Source organism: Dermacentor albipictus, chromosome 1 (assembly GCF_038994185.2).
Source record: "Dermacentor albipictus isolate Rhodes 1998 colony chromosome 1, USDA_Dalb.pri_finalv2, whole genome shotgun sequence".
Classification (NCBI taxonomy): domain Eukaryota; kingdom Metazoa; phylum Arthropoda; class Arachnida; order Ixodida; family Ixodidae; genus Dermacentor; species Dermacentor albipictus.
This window is the reverse complement of record NC_091821.1, coordinates 161070691-161090072: the sequence shown is the minus strand read 5'-3', so window position 1 is coordinate 161090072 and position 19382 is coordinate 161070691. Positions and strand designations below refer to the sequence as shown.

Here is a 19382-nt window from a genome sequence, read left to right as displayed (position 1 = left end):
TTTGCTACATGTTAGGTTTTTCAAATAGTGACTATTCCATTTGAGGACTTAGTTGAACAGTGACTATTCGATACGTTATTCGGAAGTTTCGAATATTCACACACCTCCAGAAAGCAACTGTCCAAAACTTGGCATGGTCCCACCATCACACACCCACAGTATAGCAGTCTCAATGGTTGCCGAGTGCAATCCTCGCAGGCCTCTGTTGTGAATGTATGTACACAAGGAAAGCCATAAATACTGCATGGGGTGTTTTGCTAGGAGGCCCAATCAATGACCATTTATGTCTTGAAACAATTGATAATAATACAGGCATCAAGTTTGGCAAGACCATTTTAATGGCCATTGCTGCCACCCACATGCTACCACCCTTTGCAAATAGCGACAGTATGTGTGTGATAGCCTTACCCGTCACGTTGAATATGGATTACTTCAAAACATCTTTCCTCCATGTTGATATAATTGCGCTCTTTTCATTTTCGTTAAGAGAGCAATTATATAGCCGTTACAGCTTTGTGAGGAATAGAATTAATAAAAACGAAGACAAGCGACTTTTCTTTAAAATAGTTGAACATTTAAATGACCACAGCACTGAGCGTGATGAGAACAAGTCACTATCACTTTTTTTTCCCTGTCAAAAGGCAAGAAAAAGTGAGGAGCCACCTTAACACTTGCAGAATCACTTAGGACGGTTTCCAATTCCGCAGATAAATTTCTATCGACCATTAGGAGTATCACACCTTTAGAAAGATAGCAAGAATCAGCGCATTTCTTATCTGGTTCTGCGCGAACAGTACCATGAAAATCAATAAATGTGCACAGCAGACAAGTGGCCAAAACAAAACGTGGCACGCAGTACTAGCGCACACACTTGCAGGCTAGGTAGCACTTTCTGCCATTTCTAAAAAAAAAAATATGGCAGTTAATCCATTAATGATCAGCAATGGATCAATTACAAGAAGAATCAGAAAAGGCCAGCAGGTCAACATGAAGGCTACGAAATCAACATTGATAGTGCCAGATAAAACAGGAATGCGTAGGTGCGCTACAGTGACGCGGTTCGTATTCCGAACAATTACAAATACGACGCCAGGACAATTCACAATGGAGTTTCAGCGAACATAGTTCAACTTATCACACTTGCACCAAGGCTTGCACTGCAAACCGTCTACAAACCTACAAACACTCGAAACAATGGCGGCCGGAAGCCGCTCTTTCCAGCTGCGAGCGTACCCGCACACCATTTGTAAATTCTTTCTTCAGATACAACAAAAAGTATTTACTTACTTGTATATTATACACTAAAAGTGCAAAAATTAATAATAAAACAATACAGGGTTGTTTAAGTGTACAAGTATTTCATCAAAGACTAACTTTTTTTTTTTCAATCTCTCTTTCCTTTTTTTTTCAAATAGAGAGGGAGTGCCGCTGTTTTGCGGAATGGCCACCGCTGCTGCCGCCGCCGTTGTCTTTTGAGTCGGCTTGGGCTCGTTCGGTGGTGTGTTTGATGTTGGGAGCAAATGCGCGTGTTTAAATTTCTATGGATCTAATCTTCATTTGGAAAGGTGAGTTGCTGACCTTTAAGTTACTATTTTTTGTTTGCTGAACGTTTTGCGCGCATCGGCTCTATCCGTGCGATCCGTGGCCGAGTGAGGCACCGGAACGAACGGAGTGACATTTATTATGCCGTGCTTCACACCCCCATCGCTGCATGGGCACGAGCGCACACTTATTACTTTTCAGTGCATGTGCCATGGTTCCTATTGTGCGCTAAGCTAGTCAGTGTGCAGTGAGCAGGAGCGCTGCGAGTTTCGAAATGGAGTGTTTCTAAGCAGAATATCTTGGCGTTTGACCCTGTAATGGTCTCCGCGGCTTCTGCTCGTTGTGGTTTTTGTTTTGTGTATGCTCGGCTGGTTACCGCTTCTCAGCTGAGTTAACGTTGTGTCGCTGATAGTAGCTCAGGACTGAGCTGCTCGTGCGTCTATCTCTTTTCCTATTCAGATTTATCTGCTCGTCAGTTACGCGTTCGCGATATCAGCGTTAGGGTTAACAAGGACGCCGGAACGTCACTGAGCTCCGGTAGGGTGCATTGACTTGTTCTGTGAATGCGAGAGCGCAACATCTTGCTATGCGATGCATCATTCAACGGTTGTCGCCGCAAGTTTGACGTTGTTGGCATGTATTTATTTGTCGAGTTCAGGTTCGACGGTGACGGAGGAGCGACGCCTTTGCGAGTCTCGGTGGAACGCCGCTTGAAGCCGGCTTTCCGGTTGACCGTGCGCCCGGGGCCCGGAGACACGCTTCGCGATGGCGCTTCCCCCAAGACTGATCTGTGCAGCAGTCGTGCTGGTCGCGCTTTGGGGACCCAGTCACAGCAAGACGAGTTCAGATAAGGTGCTGGTCCTACCGGATGACGTCTACCCAGGCCTGAGCGTGAAGCAGCTTCCCTACTTAGGTCAGTCATTCGGCTTGACCGGAGAACCCCGAGTAGCGCGTTGCTTCAGCATGCTGAGCGATGGTCTGCTTATGGTCGCCACGAACGTGTCCCACTTAGTCGGGAAGCCGGGAAAATTGGTTCTGACTGAGACCGACTTTCCAAGTTGGCCGCGAACGCAGCAAGACCGCGTCCACGATCTGCTCGTGCACGTCATTCCCAAACAGCAGCTTCTCAAGTTTCCAAAGTCCGAGCTCCGGGGTGCCGTGCTCGAAAACGAGTGCGCCGGGACGACGGTGCTCGAGTTGGACGGTGCTACGCGGGACCCCAACCGCGACGTCCAGTACGAACTTCTGCCTGATGAGGACGGCAGCCACGAGGACTTCAATGTGTCCCGCTTGTACGCCAACTTGACGCGGCTGGCGCTTCGCACCAGCCGGCCGTTGGATCGCGAACGCCGCCGCCGCTACGAGCTGAAACTTCGGGCCTCCGACGACGTCGACTCTGCGTTGACGCTCCTTTTGATAGACGTGCTGGACGTGAACGACAACGATCCGGTGGCGGACAGGGAAGCGTATGTGTTTCGCGTTGCTCGCGACGCCGAGCCCTACACCATCGTGGGCAACGTGAGCGCTACGGACGCGGACGGTGACAGCGTCAGCTTTCGTCTCGCTGAACGCCATCCATTTTTCACTGTGGTGCCCAAGACGGGCGAGCTCATGGTCACTCGTGGCCTCGCGCCCCAGTCGTACCTGATGGCCGTACGCGTGGGAGACCGCGGCAAGCCACAGCGCTTCGGACGCACTGTCGCCGTGAAGGTGGAGGTGTTCGAGCCAGAGCCGGCACCGCCCACGCCGCGCTACCTAGAACATGAACAGCAGCAGACGCGTGTGCGTCGCTCAACGGTCACGATACGGCCGACGAAAACGTACCGTTTCGAAGAGACCAAGGGCCGTGACGCCAACAAGACTGTCTTCACGCTTGACAAGAAGGCGGTCGACGAGACCTTCGAGCTCGAGAAGCCCGATCGCTGGGTCTACGTGAGCCCAAATGGCGACGTGCGCGTCAAGGAGAAATGGGACTACGAGCAGCTGGATAAAGAGAAATCCATCGATTTCTGGGTGCTGGCCAGGTCCCCTGGAAGAGCTGGTAAGCAATTCATTTTTAACCCTCGCACATCATGGCAATCGAGCAGTTTCGACTTCGTTGCAGCAACTTAAGCACAGCTACACTTCATGACCTCTTGCACACGGACGTTTGCAAATGCAGTTACAGGTAGTACGGTTGTTTTTGCGTGTTCATATCTCATTGCCGAGTCGTAAAAGTATGCTGTATTTGTTCCTTAAGGTATTCGGACAGCGGCAGAAATTTTGTTCACAGCATGTTAAAATGCACCAAATTTGATCACGTTTATGCTTTGTGAATAAGAAAATTTTTTCTTAGCCATTTAAGTCAACCTCACGGAAAACTTTTTCAAAGAATGCACATTGATTTGTGAAGAAAATACTTCAAGAACGAGCTACATACTTTTGTTATACCTAGAAATGGCTGTGTGATCCATAATTGTGCAGATTGAGCAAGTTAACAGGGAATTGAAGGAAATAAACTATGGACACTTCGTGAAACGAAGGGCTGCAATGCCAACAAGACTTGTCTTCACTCGATTGCTATGAAATACGGTTCAGCTTGTCGCTTTGAGACTGGGTACCTATTGTAGATCAAACACATTTTACACATGTGATGTCCGGCTGCATTGAATGGTGACATCCTATTTTTGGTGATGCAAATGGCATGGCTGTAAAGTGTCCAGCTATCATAGTTTCCAGAAGTTGGTGAGACTAAAATGTGGGGTGGTATTTTTGCAGTCTTCTCATGTTGGTGATTTCATTGAGCAGGGTCATGTGCTGTGACTGGCACCTTTAATGTGGTGTCACTTGCACGAGATTGAGGAAGTGTTAAGGGCTACATTGACTGATTGTTTGCTATGCATTTAGTTGCAAAAATTTCGTTTAAGATACACAGGACACTGAGGCTATCAGTGCTGATTGGTATATTTGCATGTAATCTTTACCAGCAATGTTTAATTTTTTAGCACATTGTAGCATTCGAGGCAATCAAGGGTACTCGGAGCAGAAGTGTGAATCCATTGGTCTGCCTTCGAAACTGTGTTGCAATGCTGCATGGTATTGTGGTGCCTACTGCTTGTTTGCCGTTTGTAGCTATGCCCATTCACATTGGGAATCGCTGAAAGCAGTGACTTGCATCAAATCATAGGCACTACACTTTGATACCTTCGCAGTCTGTCATAATTACTACAGTGGTACCCAGCTCTTGGATGTACTTTTGTGTCTGGTGCTCGAGTGCTGGTTGCCTATGTCAAGTGTACATAGTCTTGCAGTCTGACCATTTGGTCCATGATAATTTATGTAACTAAATGTTTGACAAGAAATGAAAGCCCAAAAGTGTTCTTTCATTGCCTCTTTGGCCACCTGCACTGCATGCCTCCATTCTTGGGAAAGCATGGCAGTGTTTTTGTATGGGTACATTAGAGGTAAGAGTTCTCCAATCTGTGCAGTCTACCTGTCAAGGAATTGAACATTACTGTCGTGAACAAGCACACACGCATACGGCAGCTTTCTTGCAGTAGTGCATAATCGCAGACTTTGAAGAGTGCTAATGCAAATGAAGTGGCCTCCAGTGATGCTGTCCATCGTTGATTTCACAGCTGTACATGAAAACAATTGCAGACTGCATCTTTTAAAGTTGCTTTCTGCACCCCTCATCAATGGCTAGCCAAGAAATGAGGGCTACACTATCGTGCAGTGGGCACGCTCACGAGTCTCGGTAAAGCAACGGCAGACAGCCTGCGTTAGTTGCAAGGTGTTCCTCGTCAGTGATATCAATGGACATTGTCATTAAGTCTCGCGCTCTTCGAAGAAGAGAGTTCGAATGCCCGTTGGAACGTGAAAGAAAGGACCCAAATCAATTTTCAAATTGAGGCTTTTTGAAAGTCGATTGGGCTAGTAGTCACTTTTCGATTACTTCCATCCACCGTGCATGGAGAGCAAAAAAACAAGCAAAACACACACAAAAAGAGAAAAGCGAGATAAAAAGCGGCGCACAAGCGCGTCTCTTCCCGGTATCTTTGACCGTTACCGCGTTGTCCGGCGGCGTCCTAGCGCCGGGCATCGCCTGTCGCGCCTCCGGCTACAGTGCTGGTGGCCGCAGGTGCCCCGGCGCTGTCGGCCTTCTTTCCCAGTCTGGCCGCGATGCTTTTTGTTCATGGCGGTGCCCGCTTCCTTCCCGTCATTGTGCAACCCCCCCCCTTCTGCAGTTCTCGCGGGCCGCTTTTGTTCAAGCGATGCGTGTTCCTTTTATCCGGCGCAGTTTTTCGGTAATGGCGAGTGTCCGGGCGTGCGTATGATACCCGGGCGATGGCTTCTCGAGCCGATGCTTTGTTTGCCTGCCGCGTGTGGCCGCGGCGCCGTTTTCTTCCCCATCCCGGTGGCACGTCAGCCGGGGAGCGAGCCGCGATGATGGCGCCTACGACACGCTTTGCCAGGCGCGCAACCGATATGCAAATTCGTTGGCTGTTTTTATTCCCTGCTCCAACCATTCGGGCGTTTCAGACGGCCGGCGTGTTTTACGGCCTTGTCCCAGCTCCCCCAGCGTTTGTTTTGCATGCGTGGTCGTGCTCGGCGTCGCGGAGATGGGGCGCTTTGAACCGCAGTGGACAGCGCTGGTCGGGGAAATTGTGCTCCGCGGTGTGGGTCTGGTGGTGGTCGCTGCAGGACTTGAGAATGCGAAGGGCTTGCCATCGGGCTCTGCACTTCGCTGATGTCATGTCGATGCGTAATACTACCTTGCGTTTTTGCGCTGGTTTCTTTCACCCACTAGTAAGAACCAACTCTCCGAGCAAACAACGTTACTACTTGGCGAACTTGGTGGCGGATGATGGCTGCCCGACCCTTTGGCAGATCATTGTTTCCCTTAAATACTACACTGTATGAGGGCGCACTTTTTCACAGCTGGCAGCAAAAGTTATGGTATATCGCGCCCATTCCCCGCAATATGCATCCTGCAAACAACGTCGGGCCAGGGGTACAGCGCTATTTGAGCATGTCCGCAACAACCACATTGAGGCAAGCTTCGTGGATGCCGCGGCATATGTCCATCAAGAGGCATTCGCCGTCTCCATCGTCGACTCCAATTCCAGGCTCACTTGCTGCGCTACGGTACGCACTTCGAGGCCCCGTGGTAGCCGAACAGGTTGCAATCGCGCTGGCTGTGCTCGATAGTCGCAGAGAGGCAGTATATAGCGATTCCAAGGCAGCCATTAAGGCCTACAAAACCGGGATGGTCTCCCCTCAGGCCCTCCGCATTCTCCAAAGCGCCAAAAGTATCTCTCCGCATTCTCTCATTTGGTTTCCCGCTCACTTGGGGTCGACTGAGGGCTCTCCTTCTAACCCTAACGAGGCTGCGCACGAGTCAGCGCGAGGACTCGCTGACCGTGCCGCCTCCGCAGTCACCCCTGCCCCGCGAAGGAGCCTTGCTCACATTCCATGAGGTTACCTCACACTTCTGTCAAGACGGGCATTCCCCCTCCCGCACCCCGCCTTATGCAGGGCACGGGCGGTGACCCTTAGACTTTTACAAGCCCGTGCGTATCCTAACCTTGCGGTTCTTCATGCAACATACGCTGAAAGGTATCCCAGTGCGGACTGCCCTGCCTGTGGACTAAGGGCAATATTGGACCATGCGTTGTGGGAGTGTGAAGCCATCGGCTCCTCCTCCAGCGAGCATAGGTGGGCTGCGCTTTTGGGCGGCCCCGAACTCAACGACCAAACCCTGGCCGTCCAGAGTGCCTGCGATCGGGCCGTCAAGCTCGGCTTGGCGGTCCCCTACGTGGGACTAGCCGGGTGGCGCGGGGTCTCTCCTGCGTCTTCTCTGGACCTATTGAAGTTATTTCACTCACTGGTGTTCGGCAGCACCAGCACACCGTCCCGTCTAAGGTCATGGCGCAGGGTTCGAACCACTGCATGGGATGCGCCTGTCCGTAGTGTCCCGACGTTTCTCGATGCGCGCCCATACGCTGCTGCCGGGGTAGACCGTGGCATGAGAGGAGTTTTACGCTATCGACGCGTTGTTGAAAGTGCATGCCGCCTCTACACGCGCTTGCAGGGCCTTGTGCAGCTGCGGTGCATTAGATTTAGCGATGCCGCATTACCGTACGGAGAAAGGAAGCGCCTGACCTTTTCGACCGGCCAAACGGAGCTGCTTACAAAGAGGATTACCGTATGGACGGCACGTGCTAAAAGCTCTCCTTTGATGCGTGGAGCACAACCGGCGTCCATGATACAAGTTTCACGTGTCTTCAGATGTGGCCTTACGGGGCTGATCTGGCCTGGGCAGATATTTTGGCTGAGGGAATTGCGAGCAGGTACGAGAAGAAACTCTATTGCTCTAATACGTGCTTCGTAACGTACTGAGAGTGGTGTTTTTCGGAAGAGTGTAGCGTCATATTGGATCGGTGTAACTGTATTTCAATCAAGTGCTCCTTAGTAAATACTCAAGAAAGCGGACGGGAAGGACGGCCACCGCGCTAGCTGAATGGTGTGGCGCGCCGCACGCGTAATGCGAAAGATGTGGGTTCGGCTCCTACCTGCAGCAAGTTGTCTTTTCGCCCACTTTTATTTCCCGTTGCCTTATTATTTCAGCATTTTAAATGAAATAAGTAAACTTTTCCTATGCTTTCCATGGCTTATCTGTTGGCATGATGTAGCTTTAGCTAACAAAAATTTAGCCCCTTGGGTCCTTCTATTCCCGCTCATTTTATTTGAATGGTGGCAGTGGAAAAACATACTGGCCATGCGTGGCATACTACAGTGGTGTTTTGAGATAAGTCGTATGAGGCGGTGTGCTTTCACTCACGCGTACAAAGAACGCGACCATGTTTGTTTCATATGCGTGACTGAGACACTACTTGGCCAAAAAACAGTAGTCCCGAAGTAAGCGTTTACGGGATCCGTAATGGAAACTGTCGTCAAAACAGCGCGCAGTTTTGCGGGTGATCGCGTCAGTAGAGGGTTTTGCGCATTATTTTCCTCATGCGAAAGCAGACACGCAACCAAGAATTTCCAATTTCGGCACTTTGTCAGGATGATTGGATGGCCCTGACGGATTGATCAAAGCTCCTTTTAGAGGGGACGATACTAAGAAAAAATTCAGTGTAATGCGCTTGCTAATCGGAAAGATGGATTTTAATCATGTTCTTTTTCTTTTTTGTTATGCAGATGTTGCCACGCTATAAGACACATTTTGCAACTCGCCTTAGATGCTGGAAGTTAGCGGCAGATTTAGCCTGGCGGTTAGAGGCGGCAGCGCTTGGTTTGTCAGGCCGGCGTGTTTCCGCGTGGCAGTATAGAAAAGTACTCCGGCTTTGGGTATTCTGAGCGCTTTAACTGCAAGGACCGGGAAAAGACGTTAGTGCGGGCAAATCACATAGTACCTGCACAGTCTTTTCGTTGCCGCGGGGATGCCAGTTTGAAAGTATAAAACGAAAATAATGGCACGAAAAGATGTTGTCTGCGTGTCTGGTCACACTGACGGGAATGCGTGGCGGTGCCCACGTCGCTCTTATCGGTGCAATTTTTCTGTAGCGCGCGCCCATCGAGTAATCTGCGCGTGCTGCCGTTTCGTTTTCTGCCGCGCCGAGTTAGTCGCGAAAGTCGCGCTCCAGTTACAGGGGAGCGTCAGAGTGTTCGGGTCGTTGCACCCTGGTCGCGGCATCCAATCGACGTAGTTGTCGTCTTAGAACAGCTGGATTTGTCAGCACCTGTGTTGCGCTGAGGAGACTCGCGTAACTATTTTTCTCTTTACGTCGATTGCCTGCCTACGAGGCGTCGACTCCTTCGCGCATGTGCAGCCTGTCAGGGGCGGCTACGGTGCATCGCCGGTCCACGTGGGGGCGGGGAGCGGCGCGTCTGCCAGCAGGCATCGATTCTTCCTCGCGATCTGAGTACAGGACGTAACGCCAACACTGGCCGCCGCGGAGCGCGCCGAGTAAAATGGAGCCATTCTTGGGTGAGGCGCCGTGATCGAGGAACGCGAGGGGACGGCGCGTTATCTCGTGTCTCCCGAGAGTGAGCGGGCTGCAGCCGTGCTCGTTCAACGATTTCGCGCGATCGTCGTGGCAAGCTTCGATGTCTACTTCTCCATTTTTTATTTTCTGCACGTTCGGCGTCGTATGGGTGCGCCTGTTTGCCTTGTTTGGAATAAAATATTAGGAACGACGCAGGTGACGGGATTGTTTGGTCAGGCGCAGCTGCCGCCGGACCTTCTCGCGTCTCGGTCGCGCTGACCTTGCGCAAGCTGTCGCCTAGCCCGTTGGCACGGGCCGGGTCCGCGCCTGCCGACCAAGCGTCAGGCGAGTCTGTCGCAGCGACGCCTGTGGCACGATTTATCTCGTGCGTTTCGTTCAAGTGTGCGCCGCGGCGCACAGACTCCGCCCGGGGAGAGGGGTTTCTGTAACGAACTTGCATTATTTTGCGCGTGAGGTGCGTTAGCCCAAAGGTCTCGTACACGGATCTGCATACTCCACGGCGCGAGAGCTTCTGCGCCATGGATGGCACATTTAAACGGCAGTCGCCCTCGGGCGTCCCGTCAGCGTGGTGCAGCTGCGCGAATGATGTTTCATGCGCCCAACGGCAGCGGGATGTTGCCGAAGTGTTGGGCACTCGTCTGTGTAGCTATAATTCGAACGTCTTTTGAGGTCACTATAAAGTTCTCGTTAAAACGACGAAGGCCTTTAAAATGTCGGCAGCTTCCGGCCTAGCACGAGATCTTACTACTGTTCATATTAGCCTCTGACAGGTGCAGCTTGCTTAACTTGGAGTGATGCGCTCTGACCTGTTTAATGCATTGCCTGCTTTTGTCTACTCGCTGCTAAATGCTTGGCACAGAACGGATTGGTCGACGGCACTGCACGCAAATGTGCGGGCGCCGCTCGTTTCACGCGTAGCGCTGTCGTCACTGGCCGACCATGAGCTCTGGCCAAGCTGTACGCGATCGTTCGCGTGTCTATAAGAGTGAACAGTATACCTTAGTAGCGCTTTTCTTTGGGCGCGCCTAATGCTTTCTCGAGGTCGTTGTGCACGACGTGTGGCAAGGGCGTGCACTTTTCGCCCTCGAAGTGGTGCTCTGACATCGCCTAGACTACATAACGCCTTCGCCGAAACACGTGATGTAATCGCAGTAAAATAGATTCTGCGCGTGGTTCGGCTGCGATAACACACAGATGTCCACGAGCGCTACGCAGCCAGCGTCTCGTGTACGCAGCTGCGCGCGTGAGGGCGCCGCCGCATCCTCACTCGATATCACAGTGCTGACGTCGCGGCTGCGGAGGGGAAAAAGAAGCGTGCGGAAGTTTTTTTCTACTTCTAGGTCATGCACTCAGTGGTGTCGACTTTGAGCACCAGCCATTGAGCTAGAAAAAAAAAAGCAAAGCTGTTTTGAGGGTCCATTTGTAGGCTTCTTGAACGCACCGGGAGGCCTACGATGTGTACGTTACCAAAACTTGCACTGTGCGCTCCTGTATATTGCTGCTCTTAACGAGTGGCGTTGCATTTAAATAGCGGCAGATGCCTTTTCTAACATTCCTGCGTCTTAATGTATCTGGTTATTCGTGTTAGCACGGTTTTTGCCATTCTGTATCCTGTCAGTTGCCGTAAAACAGAACAAGAGCTTCTCTTCGCAAGGCCTGCGTACCGGTTCGTCCGTGAGCGGCGAGGAACGCTTACGGCGCTACATTGCAAGGCTTGCAGTGTCCGTCATCGTGTTAGGAGTCATTGTGCAGCACAATGGGAAGCAGGCTTTCCGGAAGGTGTTCGGCAGTGCGGTCTGTGGGAATGTTCTGCCGCCACTTCTGTAGTCCTGCTTGTGGTTGTATAGGTGACTCAGCGGGCAGCGTGCCAGGCTTGGCCGCCGCCTTCCGCTCGGCCGACCTTCGCGCGACGGTCCGAGCATTCCTATCGGGGTAAAACGGAGGGTGACGCGCGCGCCTCTTGCACTAGACGACGAGTTGCGCGGTGTGGCTTTGCGGTAGTGTTCCAGTGCGTGCTTCCCGCAGGAGCGCTAGTTGTTTAGCGGCGCCGATGAACTAGCTTACGTAAGCGGGCGATGCTGTGCCATATCTTGCGCTGTCGCGGTTTGTGCGCGGCATGTACCGGTTCCTCCTGTGCGTAAGCGCGCGCCAACCGCCAGGCACAAGGGCCCAGCCCGGTTTCGGTTGATCAATACACGGCTGTCCGCCTGTTCCGAATGTTTGGGCGCCCAGCCTGGGCTTTGCTGCAGCACTGCTGGACCCGAGTCGTTGGGCTGATTGAACCGCGCCGGGACCGGCGTGCCGCTTCTTCGGTGGTTACAGGGAGCCGCTTTGTTGTCTCCGCACGGGCTAGAGCCACGCTCGGTGTGGCCGACGTGGCGTGTGACCCATTTCTTTACGACTTGACGTGACTGCTTTGCGCGATCGAAAGCGCCTCCTACATGGGCAGCACGCGCACCCTTGTGTTTTCCGGCGCGTGCGAACGAGGTCGTCTTAAAGGCGCCGCTGGACGCTTCTGCTGGTGTGGTTTCCGTTTAGCGCCCAGCGCCTCGGGAGCTTGCCTGTGTGGTCGAATGTGGGCCGCCTCGCTGCTCTCTAGGTGTGAGGCCTCCGAGACTGATTTCTTTACACTCCTGTTTGCGTGCCAGCGACGTAGACCTCTCCGGAACGGTCCCAGAGCAGCTTCGGCCGGAGAGAGAATCGCATGCCAGCTCCTTGTTGGTGCACGTCGGACCAGGAGTAGTGGTGCTTGTGCACAAAGTTTTGCTTCACTCGGAAAAAGAAAGTTGCAGACACATTTGAAACGTTGAAAATTTCAACAGTGAGCAGCGTTAGGGCCATGTTCACATTTTCAGCTGGCATAAGAGGCATAAAGGTTTACAAATTGCTCACATTCGGGTAACTGTATATTTGTTCGGTGCTCATTGCACGTAGGTTTAAATATAATGGAAGTAATAAATCAGATTGCGTAAATGCACTAACACATCCGTTTTCTTGACTAGCAAGATATAGTTGCAATTTTCGTCCAAGTTTCCAGCAAAATGAAATTTGCGCAGTAAAAGATAGGTCAGTTATATAAACTTCAAACCAGTTAACTGGTAGCGTATAGCGTGCCTCTCCTTTGTCACCTAAAACACGCGTCGTTTGGTAACACTCCAATTTATTCTGGATAAGCGCCTGGTGCCCCTATACATTTGCGCATACCGCGATAAATCGGCATATTTGCAACACTGCGGGCTTGCCAACAGTGCCAGGAAAAGGAACCCAACCATGACACGAAGCATGCAAATTGGAGGTCGATGTCCGCGGCTGCTTGACCCCCAGCTGCGGTCATCCCGATTTCCAAATTGCTCGGCTTAGCTGCAGGATTTCAGAACAGTCGGGGAGCGTGGAATAGCGGCACGTCGTGTCATATACGGTATTGCTGGGCCTCGGGCCACCGTCGGCTCAGTGATTCGTTTCGGTGATGTCGCCATATATTTCAGCGTCGTCGCCTAGCTTGCGCTTTTGTTTGTGGTATCAGCTTACGCTGCACGTTACGTGTTTACAAGGGCGTTGTTCGTTTCGAAAGGTCTGCATTTCACTTTTCAGGTGGTGTTTTTTTCCTCATCTATCTTTTCGACGACATATGCGACCACGCACAGCCTACCACCCCACGTCATCAAACATTTGTGGCCGTCTGCTAGAATAGGGACTAAACAAGAACGGCCCGGCCAAGGTACGCATGGTAGTGAAACTCCCATAGAAGCCCATACGACCTCCAATGGCGGATTGGATGGATGGATGGATGCTACGAGGGTCCCCTTTGAAATGGGGTCGTGGGTTGCGCCACCAAAGCTCTTGTTATTTTGCCTAATGTCCTGCCTGTCTAAAGCGAATCTTTCTTTGCCTCTTCCTTTGACTTTTCCACTGCTGCGTCGGGGGATGCTTCAAAGCATGTATATACATGAAAGGAGCCTGGCAGAGAGGAAAGGCGACACTACGGAAGCGGTCGCACGTCCAATCAACACTCCTGTGCCCGCCGCGGTAGCTATGCGGCTGTAGCATTGCTCGACGTTGCGTGTTCGATCCCGACCGCGGCGCCCGGATTTTGGCGCGAGCAAAATACAACAATCGCGCTCTTAGATTCTGATGCACGTTAAAGAACACCAGGGTGTCAAAATTAATCCGGAGTCCGCCACTACGGCGTGCCTCGTAATCCGATGGTGGTTTTAACGCGTACAGCCCCATAATTCTGCCAACGCTTCTGCCGCGATGCGCCATGTGAGGCAATACCATTGCTCAACCCTCTTGTGGTTATGAAGAATGGCTCACAACGTCTCCCTGTGTGTACTGTGTACTACGCAGACAGACAGCACTGGTGCACGCAAGGTAAGGTTTAACATCAACTCGCGGATTTCGTATTGGACTAAACGTTGAAGAAATTAAACATTCGCCGTTAATATCACAGATAATTAACGTCAATCAAACCAAACAGCACTGACAGCTTCGCTTACATGGATTCCCACAGTGCGCTGGACGCGCACTTAAAAAAAGCATGGCAGTGCCATCTACATATGGCGGGGCCAACTTCTCAGTGGAAAAAAAAAATCGAGCTTTGCCATTCGAGGGTTGTTGCGACAAGTCGTCTGCGGCGCCAGCTCACATCACATCGCATTTACTACATACTCGGAGCACGTAACAGTACAAAAGAAGCGTAAGTGAGAATATTCGTCACAACAACGCGTCGCAATCCAACACGAATAGTTAATGGCCGGTCTGTATTTATAGTCCTCATTCTACAACGGCGCACGTTACACCGGTGAGACGTGGGTTTTGCATGAATTCAAGCATTGGGTTCATCCACATTTTGAACTAAGTACCACATGCATGTGTTCTTAATACCAACAAGCATGTTATTCCGATGTGAAGATAATACATTCAAATAATTCACAAATAACACCTTCATTTTAATTAGCACGGCACGCCTGCTACTTGTAGTTTTTCTTTACCTCCCCAGCCCCTCTCTCCCCAGCGTAGGGTAGAAAACCGGTTCTTCTCCTCTGGTTAACCTCCCTGCATTTCCCCTTTCCTCTCTCTCTCTTCTCTGGTACTGAAGACATAGCCAAAACATGTTTAGTGAGAAGGCAGTTAAAAAGTAATCTTACTGATAAAATATTCTAAGGTGAATACTATATATGCTGTCATTACCTTTTTATGGCTACGCATAAGAATTTCGGCGACATTACAGCGTTAAATAGGCTCATACAATCTCTGCATATAACAAACAGCACGCCTCGCCACGAGCACACTTCAGAAAGCCTGCGCAGTTTCGTACTCTTAATTGAAGCAAACAGCCTGTGTCTTCACATTTTACTATTCTAATGACATTGTCTGTGCTTTTCAAATATTTCAATTGCTGACGTGTTGGTTGCACAATTTTTATCAACTGTTTTGCCCCGCCAGATGTAGTCGCGCTTCAATCGCAAGGCCGTAATGGATGTCGCTACTCATTTGTTTGTAACTGCATTTCAGCCTCGCCTTCGCGGCCGTTTAAATTGACCTTGGCCCGGCTGTGTTCTCCAGGTGCGTTTCGTGAGCTGGCCGGCGGATGTGGCTCTTAAGCAAAAATGTCGGTCATTCCGGTGACTTTGCACTCGCGCCTTTAATTTCATTCGTCACCCAGTGACTGCTGTCGTGATCTCAGCTGCGTGGAGTCATCTTCACTTCTCGTATTGCGGAGGGGAGTTTAACGGCTAGTGTGTGGTGCTCTAAAGCACTGAAGCGTTCTGTCGTATTGAGGCCATGCGTCGCATATGTGACATTTTCTCTGTCGCTTATACGATCGTTTATGCGAGACTGCTCGCCAGGAAAAAGGAAAGTAATCAAAAACTCTTTTGCCGGAAACAGGTTTACAACCTGAGCTTATGTGTAAATAATAAGAAAACGGTATTCGCATACCCCGGCGTTGAGTCATCGCACGTTCCGTTCCTGCGGCGACGCGCCCGCGAGTTGTGCCACCGTTCGTAGTAGCGAGCGAGCCGCTGCGGCCAGTAGTGTGGAACGAGATTGGCAGCTGCCGTGGAATCGTTCGTGCTGGGCGAGCGGCAGCCTCGAGGTTCGTTTCTCGCGTCGCTCTCTTGCCAAAGTCGAGCGCTTGTTGCACGCTGTAGTACAAGTGGCAGAGCTCATCCATTCTGCACGCGCTTCGGTATACCGGGGGGGTTCCTGGCGTCAGCAGCAGCTCGCAGGCCGCGTTTTACACGCACTGGACAGCAGCGAAGATCGCCAGATCACGCGCGACCGCTGGCTTTTGTCTCGTTCGTCGTGTTCGAAGCACAAGTTAGCATCGCCTTTAACTGCAAAGCGCAGTTATGAGCTGGGCGGTGGACAGAACGTGGCCGTCCATTCGCAGAAATTTCGATTTTCGTAGAAAAAGAAAATACACGTTGGTGTGGTGAATAGAACCAGAGCTTGCGCGACTACCAATGTGTTGGAACGAAAAATGAAACAAAACGATATTTTTGTCGAAACGTTATATCTTTGGGAGAGAAACCGAAATATTTTTATCGGTTTTCGGTTCAGGGGGAAATTCGGCAATTCGAAACAACCGACGTCGGGCAATGTCGTATCTCGGGGCTCCGCATTAGCGTGCATCTCGGACAGAGATAGTGCGAGCGATAGCCGGTCGAGCGCCCCACTAGCTTAAGCCTGCCGCTCGGTGCACTAGCAGATCGGCATCGTAGCAAAACCCAGGGCTTGCGCGCAGAAGAGCTTATCGTTTCATTTTCTGTGGTTACAACGCTTTGTTACCGAAGTTTTATCGTTTGCGTTCGTTCAAGTTCGTTTTATTGGAACAGTGGTCTCGCATTTCGGCGAGTACATTCGCTGACGTGCTGCTTCTGAGATTATGCTCCAGTGCCTTGACTGAAGGCACTGAGCATAATCTCAGAATTCATAATTCACTTAAGAAAAATAAATACTAAGTTTTTATCCTTCTGCTTCGGAAATTTTTGCTTGCGAACCAAAACCGCTATGAACCGCTACGGATCAATTTTTTTTCGTTCCGAAGCAGAACCTGAACGGAACTTTTTTCAGTGGAACGAAGCTGAAACCAGAAACATTTCGCTCCGACACCCTGGCGACTACAATCATAATACTCTAACCACTGCTATACGTCCGCCTTCTACTGAGATGAACTGTTATAAAAACGATGAAATAAGCTGGCAGATTCCCCTGCCTGCGCAGAATGACGCGCAATGTGAGGGCTTCGGCATAGTGGGCGCGAGAATATAATGTATATCATATGCACGCGATTACTCGTTATCAGGAGGGGGCAGTATGCTGCCGCGGCAGAAGGCGCTCGCCATCTACACACAGCGGCAGCCGTGGCGTGGACCTTGGGTAACTCCGTAATTGAGTTAAGGGAATCTTGGAGTCTGCCACTTTCTTTTTTGTTCAAGTGTTCAGTTATTTACATTTGTAATGAATATCTGCGCAGTAATATTCCGCTAATTAGATATGTGCATGTGTGAAGCGTCACGTCTGGCGGTTCTCTCGCGCAACTTCGACAGAAACGCTGAAATTGTAAATATTTACTTGAATCTCAATTACAACATGTTTCTCTCAGCCGAGTACGGCAACTTCTGTGCCACGCATACGAGTGTGTGATCGCCCACCTCGGAGTGATAACGCCACCCGTTTGTACGAACTCGCATGTCTAGGCGCTATTGGCGGTGCTTAGCGCCTTCGTTTGCGCGAATGCGGTAAAGTGCTGGGTCGCCCCTTCGTGTTGTACACGGGGGGCTGTTGTCGACAATCGAGTAGTCTTTTCCAAGCAGGCTGCGTGAAGAGTGGCCGCCGCTCGTCTGCTGTGCCGCCCGCAACTGGCGTCTCGCTTATTCGTCTCGATTTGAGGCCGTGCTCCTTTTGCTGTCAGCTTCCTCGCGGTACATTTCTGCCTATTAACGGCGACGTAAATATTGGCTGCGGATGTTCATTGCTCATCTTCAATTTTGATTACAGAAGATATATTTCCCTGACTGACTGACTACTCAGGACAACGGAACCTCCCTTGGCTTTGCGAGAACAACAGAATTTTGTTAGAATTTGCAGAGTGACTTCGCTCATGAGAAAGACACTTGGCGAAAATCGTGTTAGGTTGAACACAGATGTGACGCAGCTACCGTTCAGTAAATAAGTGGTGTATTACTGGTGGATGACATTGCTCAATTTTTAATATTACGAAGAACCAGCGGTCGGATTTTGAGCAAAGTAATTATGACGTACATGAACCAATAATTGTGGCGGTCATGTCGTGGGAAAGATTACTGTCAAATCTGAGACCAATCAATTCCTGCAGGAAAGGTGCACTGTCGATTGATTGGACATTACTATTGACTGTGGTAGGAAAGTTACGTTTAAAGAGAATTTACAACTTTTGTGACCGGGAAGAAAACGATCTGACCAATATTTCGTAGCTTGCCTGGAGAAGTTTTCCTATTGGGCTGAGAGTAGAAGATGAACAGCTTCACTGCAGTGAGGCAGTGTTGCAAACAGCAGCCTTAGAACGTAAATAGCTGTATTTATAAGACAGCCTAATAAGATTCACATCAGGCATCATCGTCATCATCTCCACCCACATATTTTTGTAACTAGTGGTGTGTACTTCTAATTTATAACCAACTTAGACCAAAGTACAAGTTTGTTGCAGTTGGCCTTTAAGCTCTGCACCGCGGTCACTGACATTCGCAGGTCGTAAGTTACTAGGTGTTAGTAACTGGACGTCGTCACATATATTACTAACGTGTTAACTCCTGTTAGTAACGTTAACGTTAGTAACATTTACTTAGTAACCGTTATTAATGAGCTTAAGTTGCCAACTCCAGAGTACCGTTACTAACGCAGCTGCATCATTCTTTCCAGTTTGTAAAGACAACTACCATGTCCATTGCGAAGTCGCTTCTATTCTAAAAGCATATCGATGTTAAATGAAATTAAACAAGAACCAATTTTTTCGCTGTATCCATTGCACCATAAATATGTTAATGGCACGTCAATCATACCAGTAACGTTAAGCTGCGCATGGGTGCTATGGTGTTAGGCTGCTGAGCACAAGGTCGCGGGATCGAATCCCGGCCATGGCGGCCGCATTTCGATGGAGGCGAAATGCGAAAACACCCGTGTACTTAAATTTAGGTGCACGTTAAAGAACCCCAGGTGGTCGAAATTTCCGGAGTCCTCCACTACGGCGTGCCTAATAATCAGAAAATGGTTTTGGCACGTAAAACCCCGTAATTTTTTTTAGTTAAGCTGCGCATAGCTACACTGTACAGATGAGAGGGAGAAAAGCGGGAGATCAATACTACAAATGCGCTACTACGCAAATTATATATATACACATATATATATATATATATATATATATATATATATATATATATATATATATATATATATATATATATATATATATATATAGATATATATATATATATATATACATACACACGTAAAGGTGTGTTCCAATTCTGGCCAGTATCGGATACAGCCTACGTAGACAGCTAAAGAGACAGCCTCGAGGCCATGTGATGGAACGCGTTTCGAGCCGTCTGGAAGACGTATGGATGACGCTTCTACGACGTAACGCCACCTCGCGGCTCCAAAAAAGAAAGGTTGAGAAAAAATTTCATTTATGTATTTTAATCTTTGCGCCTGCGAACGTACAAAAACAGGGTGTAGTTTATAGTAAAGGCGTAGAATAGGGTGTCAGCGCTTTCTTGTGCGCAGACAACCTTCCTGTCGTGTTTCCAGGCGTCCTGTTCAGCAGCCACCTTGTTTGGACAGGAAAATAGCCTGCATCGCTAT

The 19382-nt window shown here is 50.0% G+C and overlaps 1 protein-coding gene across 4 annotated transcripts in view; it reads left to right on the top strand.

The window, feature by feature from the left end:
* The first annotated feature begins 1415 nt into the window (after positions 1 to 1415).
* CadN (neural cadherin) overlaps positions 1416 to 19382 on the top strand; it is a 300943-nt gene continuing 282976 nt past the window's right edge. For all 4 annotated transcript variants that reach the window (XM_065443455.2, XM_065443446.2, XM_065443469.2 and 1 more), the window contains exons 1-2: positions 1416 to 1565; positions 2201 to 3583. In XM_065443455.2, the coding sequence (XP_065299527.1) occupies positions 2308 to 3583 (1276 nt within the window). In that variant the 5' untranslated portion in view covers positions 1416 to 1565; positions 2201 to 2307. The remainder of the gene's footprint in view (positions 1566 to 2200; positions 3584 to 19382) is intronic.